The 7,681-nt window shown below is 39.3% G+C and overlaps 1 protein-coding gene across 1 annotated transcript; it reads left to right on the top strand.

Moving 5' to 3' along the window:
- The first annotated feature begins 2,899 nt into the window (after window positions 1–2,899).
- trmt12 (tRNA methyltransferase 12 homolog) lies at window positions 2,900–7,450 on the top strand. The gene is made up of 7 exons (XM_073487051.1): window positions 2,900–3,039; window positions 3,440–3,608; window positions 3,716–3,914; window positions 4,000–4,150; window positions 4,275–4,384; window positions 4,569–4,726; window positions 5,650–7,450. Exons 1-7 carry the CDS (start codon window positions 2,987–2,989, stop codon window positions 6,046–6,048), a joined length of 1,239 nt encoding a protein of 412 aa, XP_073343152.1. The 5' UTR covers window positions 2,900–2,986; the 3' UTR covers window positions 6,049–7,450.
- Window positions 7,451–7,681: the final 231 nt, after the last annotated feature.

Below are 7,681 nucleotides of genomic sequence, written 5' to 3'. Positions count from 1 at the left end.
TCAATGGCAGCAGGAAACACGCCTAGATTGAAATGTCTAATCTTAAAGGGGCAGGGCAGGTAGCAGCAGAGGGAACAAAGGACACAGATAAAGGTCCAGTTGAGATCACATTAATATGCTCAACCCGGAGCCTGTGGTATTGCCCGAGGGAGGAGATTGTGAATTAAAGTGTATCAACGAAGATAATTGGTTACAGACCTCAGATGCATTAATCCCCCGAGTGTTGCTCCAGAGAGCAGAGGTAAACACTGCAGAGGCCCTCAGAGGAAATCACTTCTTACTGGGACCAGTATGGGAATATGCTCAACTTTAAGGCTTTAACTCTGTGGCAACCTTCAATTTTATGACATACACCACTCAAAATGAGTTAGGGATATTGGGGTATTTTAGTGTTTCACTTGATTGTAACAATGCAACACATTTCATTTGGATTTTATACATCCCTTACTGATTTCAAGTAGTGTATGTCTCATCTCTCATGCTATTTACAGGCTATTTACAGCTTGTTGATTTATTGTAGGCCTTTTTAATTCTGTATCCAATATCCTACTTTAACAAATCTGTATTCTCCATTTCAGTATATGGTGTTTTTTTTGTTTATTGATGTTTATGAAGTATGTTGTCCTATATGTTGATCCATGTCAGAATTAAAAACACACATGTGAGTAGTTTCGCCCCTGAACGTTCCCCATATTACTGTAAAATAATATTTAAAAAGGTGATGATTCGATTCTAATCCATGATGGACACATGCTGGTTTTCACACATGAACTGACACGTTCACATCTGAATTATTTAACCCAAGTTTTTTCTTTTTTATACGTGCGAACGAATGTCATCTACCACATGCCAGGCGACAATGTAACAAAATATTCAAAAAGTGAAAATAAACACCACCGCTGATTCAGATTCTCACATCTGAAGTTAAACCATTAATCTACTTTCTTTCATTTGAATGCAAAATGTAGATTATTTTTACTTAGGTGTTTTGTTGCTGGTCACTGTCCTCATGGTCAATTAGGAGGCAACAGATGTTCAGTAAGATAAAAGAAGATTTCTTTTATTAAAACTTAATATATTTGACCTACACTGGGGAAAATGCCACCTGTAAAACTGACATAAAGCCCTTTAATAAAAGTAGTCAGAGAACTTTCTTCTAGTAAAGTTGAGATAATCGTTTAACAGAATATTATCATTATCGATCTTGTACTAACAATATCTTTTCTTAAACAGTTAGTCCCCTGTGTTGTGTCTCTTTCATCGGCACCTTAACCTTTTACTTAAGTTTAATATCAAAGTCTTTGTGGTTATGTGTCTGTGGCTAGTAATGATAATGATATTTTCACTGGCCATGCAAGCTAATAGCCCCCGCTAAGTCTCTTTGGGTAAAGACATAAAAAGTGATTATGATGGTTCAATATTGGCTCAGCCCAGTCATACAGCCATTATAGCCTCCTTGTTGCTACACGGAGGCAACGAGATGGCACTTTATGAGACACACAGGGGAGGGCCGAACCATAAACGACCCTGAGAGTGAACCAGACATCCTTCACTCTCAGTCTGTCCTGAAATCAGAGATCATTGGTGGAAAAGCTACTGTACTTCTCCATCAGTCAGGATCCCTGCTGCTTTATATGTACTTCAGAAGAGGACATTATTAAAACATGACCTGTCAGATGTTGCTTTGATCAACCTGTCAAGTCAGGTTCCAATGCAGTCATGACTGCATGACAGTGGAAAGTCTGGATTTTAAAATCTGGTGCCACTTTTTATTACATAAGGAGAGATCGGGGTGTGGAGGTGGTTTAATACTGCCAGATGAAAGCTTATGACTGATCTAATGTGCAGCAGACAGATAGATAACTTCACCCCTAAAAGGAAAATGGTTTGACATAGGAAAAGACCTACTGATACCACCTCCACTCGACTAACACAAATAATAACACAAAAAAAGGCCATAATCCCCAAAGGGCATCAGTACAGCTCAGGAGCCAATCATCAGTAAAATTAAGAAAACCAATAAAGACCAAAAAAAACAGGACATGTTGCGCCAACATTTTAAAAATGATGTCAAAATACCATAAAGAGAATGTCAACAAGACTACTTGCATTAGTTTTTGACTTGAAATCTCATGCTACAGTCTCACAAGAAGTATTTTACCTACAGTACAGCCTGCACTGTGAGGATTATGATCAGTATGATAGTTTCACTACATGGCAGCAGTGATTTGGGTTTTGAAATAGGCAAACCCTAAAATACATAGACAATAAACACAACAAACGCCATCCTTATGCAGATACATTGCTTTTCCTGTTATGCCTGAGTTATTTTGTTGTTTACTTTTCCCATTAGAAACTTACTCTATCTGTGAATTTGGGATTTGTGACAGTATGTGACGCCCTGTGCTACACGATATCTGTCAAATGCGCCATTTTAAACACAGTGATATGACACAGCTGATTATAATGTCACAGACTGATTACTTTAGTTGTATTTAGTAGTTCAACTAATACAAACAGATGGCCCAGAGTTACATTTTCTTCGCTGTACAATAATATTACTCTCTTAACAGCCACTCGCCTTCATGAGGTTTGAGCCGTTTGTCTCCATCTATCGACATTGGCGGGAAACGTCCTCAAATTGATTTATTCCTTCTTGTTAGTTAGCGAGAGCAGCTCTCTAACACATATAAAAACACCAAACATAAATAGAGTTAAACCTACCAACATTTCGATGATAAATAGCTCTTCTTTTGGCTCAAAAAAGCTTAAACTGTGGCGGTTTATATCAGGACGTAGCCAGTTGTTTTTGACAATAAAGTTTTGTATTTTGAAACGTCCGTCTGCCTAATAGTCCGACTAGAAACACGCGTCGTGTGTTGTTGTGGAGCAGCTACGGGTTGCTTGTTATTTTTCGTTGTAGGCTAGTTTTTCATTTTTTGAAGCGTCAAACATAAATACAGTGGATTTGTTTGTTTGCTCGTAAATGGACGGCGTGCCTTGCCTTCGTGTGTCTCAATGTCATGCACAGCAGTTCAGGTAATCAGCAGTATAGTGAGTGAACAGCTAGGCTAAGTTAGGTGGTCGTTAGCATAGGAACCTTAGACATTTTTGGCAGTGTCCACAGAGATGTTTTGATTAACCCACTAATCGTAATGTTATTTTATTTACTGCACGGTGGGATCTTATGGTTTGTCCTTTCTTTAGCATCCTTATAATTTTTTTCTTTCTCTTTTGCTTATGTAGTCTTTGCAGTAGAGTGCCAAGAGCGAGCCCCTCTGAGGGTGTTTTGCTCCTCACTTTGCTAATGTGTATATTAGTCTGCATTATTTGTATATGTATAAACTAATAAAAAACAAAACAAACAAGCAAAATATCAACAAGTTCAATACGTCTTCTGTGACTTCCGGTCTCTATTTTGAAACGTCTCATCTTACAGGAGCTGTCTACAGTCCAAAGGAGCTCTTGACCTGAGTGTGTGTTTACAGAGTGACTCAACTGGGACAGTCCTTTTGCCCATTTTACCTTCCTGTCTGTCACAGCTTGATCTACAAACTCTCAAAACAGTGGTTGCTTCAGACAGTGCTTGTGAGATAGTTTGGAGTCAGGTAATTAAAGCTGAGTTTCACTTCAATACACTGGTAGAAACAGCACTATATTGCAGCTTTAAAGTAGTTTTATGTACCTCCTGTAACATGTCCTGTCTCCACCACAGTATCCTCTGCAGTCAAAGAAAGAGAGAGGACGGGCACATGGTGATAAACTAGAGAAAATCCTCCAGGAGCTGTTGGAATCTCAGGGTGAAAGATGGACGGAGGAGCTGAGGGGGGACCTCCCTCACAGCTTCCAGAGGCATGGAGACCTAGTCCTGCTGGCAGACAACTGTTTGTCCCTGCCAACATGGAAGAAAATTGGTACTGTTTCAAACTGAACCACACTAGTACTAAATGTACAAAATAATTAATTAGGACATTTATTGATTTCCTTTTACTTGCTTAGATCAGCAGCTATGGAGTGCAGTGGCCAAAGGACTTGGGGCGAAGCGCCTGGCAAAGATGAGTCGAATATCCAGGGATGGATTCAGGTCTCCCGTAGTGACGATGCTGTTGGGAGAGCACAGCTGGGTCAAACATGTGGACAACAGGATTAGGTAATTGTCAGTCAATCAGAGCCATTTATTTGCTCGCTAAATAGGTTGTGTGTACATGATTTGAATACATTTGACGATGACTAAAACATGCCTGAACTGATCATGTTTTCATCTTTTGTTTCAGTTATGAGTTCGATGTTACCAAATGCATGTTTTCAGCTGGAAACATAACAGAGAAGCTCCGCGTGGCTGGATTTGACTGCAGAGGGGAGACTGTGGTGGATTTGTATGCAGGTGGGGGACTTGGATGTTTGAGTGGATATCTCTGATGAATTTTGTTTTTAGTCCAGATTTTGATGTAATTCAGGATTAGAAAACTGGCCCATCGGGTTACTTTTACAGTGATTAACTCTTGCACTATTAGTAGTTATTAAACATAATGTTGGTGTGTAACTATCTCAACTGTATCTTGTTTCAGGTATTGGGTACTTCACTCTTCCATATCTGGTACACACAGGGGCCAGTCATGTTCACGCCTGTGAGTGGAACCCTGACGCAGTTGAAGCTTTACAGAAAAATCTTGTGGCAAACGGGGTGTCTGAGCACTGCACTGTTCACCAAGGAGACAACCGACTAGTAAGAGTGTTCATATGTGTTTTCGATAATGCCAATGTGACATGTATTGTTGACACACAACTATTATATTTATATAACTAGCTCTGTCTTAGTTGAATACTTCACCACAGGGAGAATGTTTTGACTAATGCCCTCTAGTGGTTGTTTTAGTTCCCATCTCCACTGGAGATCATGGCAGCAAGTATTGAAACCTCCAATATTTTTCAGTGTTATCTGTAACCTCAAATAGTATTGTTAATATCAAAATGATTAATTATTGTTAGAATACTGGTCATTTACACGTCATCACTCAGCTATAATTTAACAAGAATCAGCATTTTGACACTTTGATTTTATGTCATGAAACTTGAACTAAATTTACAAAAAGAAAAACAAAACTATGGTGGTGTGTTTGTGGGAAGGTCTTTCATTTTTGACAGCTATAATTTTTTGATAAATATATTAATGTGACAGAGACGGACTTGATTTCAAAGCCGCCTGGAGGTTTTCTTTCCAGAATCAAGAGAGCAGTTCAACTTGGATATATTCCAAATGCAGTCTGGTTGTTTTGTTTCTCTCTGTAAATTCTAGTATAATTGCAAGTGCATTTCTGGCATCACAGCAGCAAAAAAAAAAAAAAAAAAAAAAAAATTCTAAAATGCATCTTAATCAACAATTATCATCCAATTTTGCACAGTACAAGTCACTTGGTTTTAAAAGCCTATTGCCCATCTTTTAATCTGCATCTCCTTTCCAGGGATACCAGATATTTTTCAGGTGAAATAAGTGTAAATCATGGTCTTTAGCAGGAGCCACAGAGTCAACGCTCCTAGATATTATGTGCACTGACTGTCACTATTAAACTATAATCAGCTCTTTGACAAGAGTAATGCAAGTTTTAGAAAAAATAATTTGGTATCAAAAAGCTTTTTCTTTATTTTCAGCTCCAGCTGTGTGACATTGCTGACCGAGTGAACCTCGGTCTCATACCGAGCTCAGAGGACGGCTGGCCTGTTGCCTGTCGACTGCTGAAAAGAACAACTGGTGGAATTTTGCACATTCACCAGAACGTTACCTCACCGTTACCAAACACGGCAGCCATTCCAGCAATCGATGATGCCACCCAGAGGGTTTCTGGGAAGACAGCCGACAGAGAGGTGTGGCAGGCCTGGGCGGATGACACAGCAAACCGCATCAGCTCTCTTTTAAAGGACATCACTGGTGCACTGTGGATAACAAAACTCCAGCACATTGAACATGTTAAGTCATATGCACCTCATGTTCACCATATTGTGTTGGACTTGGAGTGCAGACCATCCCGAGGAGATGAAGACAGCTACTGAGTGGACACCATGGCATTCACCATTTTAATGTGTCACTTTAAAGAAATAGGCAGCTATACGGTCCTGAAGTTTCCATGTAACCAAACACTAAATCAGCTGGTTTCTGTGTTTATTTCATTTGTCAGCTGCTGCAGTGTCTTTATAAGCCTTTATTTATCCAGGGCAGGTTCTCCTCTGACCACAAATGCTGTGTTTTAAGAAACGCCCTGCCTCACACACATGCAATTCTAATCACACGTGGAAGCTGCCAAACCATACCACAGCCGCAGCCTTATCTTTTGGCCACTGGGCAGCTGTGGTTTAGGTGACTTGCTCAAGGACACCTTTTGGTTGTTATACATTGATTTTTCCCCCAGTGTTTGATCCCTACACCCCTTGTGGCTGGCTGCAATGAAAAGCTGAAGGCTGAGACATGAGTAACATCCACTGCTCCTGACGCTCACAAAAGTGTGTTGTAATTACAGAACCCCTTAAACTTGTAAAAATCAATATTATGACTACATTACTACAAGGAACTTTTACCCGTTTATGAAACCATCTTAATTTAATACTGATGCCTCTATATGACCTACATAAGGTCATATATCTTTTTTATTTTTTAACGAGCTATATCTTGCTGTTGGCTTATTATAATGAACGCATAAGATTACTATGAAACGTTGCTAACGTTAGCTTTGGCTCAATATACTTACTATTAAAGTGCAACCAAATCTGTTATTCAACATGTAACCTGTGTATATCACAGCTATTATCTTACATAGCCACACATAGCAGTTTGGAAAGCCTAACATTTATTGAGTTTTCAACCTACTTTAAAATATAAGTTTGTATTTGTTAACATCGGAGCAAAACAGGCTTGCATTTTGAATTATGAAATAAAAGAAAACAGCACAGTGCACATCTAGAAGTCATGCAGTTAAACACCAGTAAAACAAAGGAGATGGTGATCAACTTCGCTCCTTTATGCAGTGGTCTGCTGGGGAGGTAGCAGCACGGACAGGGACAGGAAGAGACTAAACAAACTGGTCAGGAGGGCCAGCTCTGTCCTGGACTGTGCGCTGGACTCCATAGAGGTGGTGGGTGAGAGGAGGAGCAAGCTGACGTCTATCATGGACAACAGCTCTCACCCCCTGCACCAGACTCTCACACACACTGTGTAAGAAGGAGCGCTACCGCAGGTCATTTATCCCCACAGCCATCAGACTGTTTAACTCAAGCACTACCTGAACAATCACTTTCCACTCTGTTTGTTTTTTGTAAATATCTTATTTTTGTTTCTATTTATTTTCTATTTAATTTTATGCACATTTTTCTGATTCTTTTTACTGTACTGTTGCATCTCGAGCTGTTGTAACAAGTGAATTTCCCCGTTGTGGGATAAATAAAGCCAATCTTAATCTTAGTTCAAGAATATAGGACTATGTATCTAAAACTGTAACTAAACAAGTTACATAGTGCGCTTTTAATAATTAATGTGGTTAAAATCAATCATTTAAAAAAGTGCAGCATCCCCAGTGTAAATGACACCTATGGGTTCACATATTGGGCATTGTTAAAAAGTTTGACCTCTACAAGAAATGTGAATAGTTGTTTTTTTTTTGTTTTTTTTTTAAAATATCTTGGAACGTCAGGA

Source organism: Pagrus major, chromosome 18, assembly GCF_040436345.1.
Source record: "Pagrus major chromosome 18, Pma_NU_1.0".
In the NCBI taxonomy this organism is placed as follows: domain Eukaryota; kingdom Metazoa; phylum Chordata; class Actinopteri; order Spariformes; family Sparidae; genus Pagrus; species Pagrus major.
Note: the sequence above shows the minus strand (reverse complement) of the source record. Positions and strands in the feature narration are given on the sequence as shown.

Excerpts from the sequence above, each read along its gene's own strand:
- trmt12 (XM_073487051.1), top strand. The coding sequence starts at position 2,987 with ATGGACGGCGTGCCTTGCCTTCGTGTGTCTCAATGTCATGCACAGCAG. Across the intron at positions 3,040-3,439 it reads TGTCATGCACAGCAGTTCAG|GAGCTGTCTACAGTCCAAAG; the intron begins GTAATCAGCAGT and ends CTCATCTTACAG. Across the intron at positions 3,609-3,715 it reads GTGAGATAGTTTGGAGTCAG|TATCCTCTGCAGTCAAAGAA; the intron begins GTAATTAAAGCT and ends TCTCCACCACAG.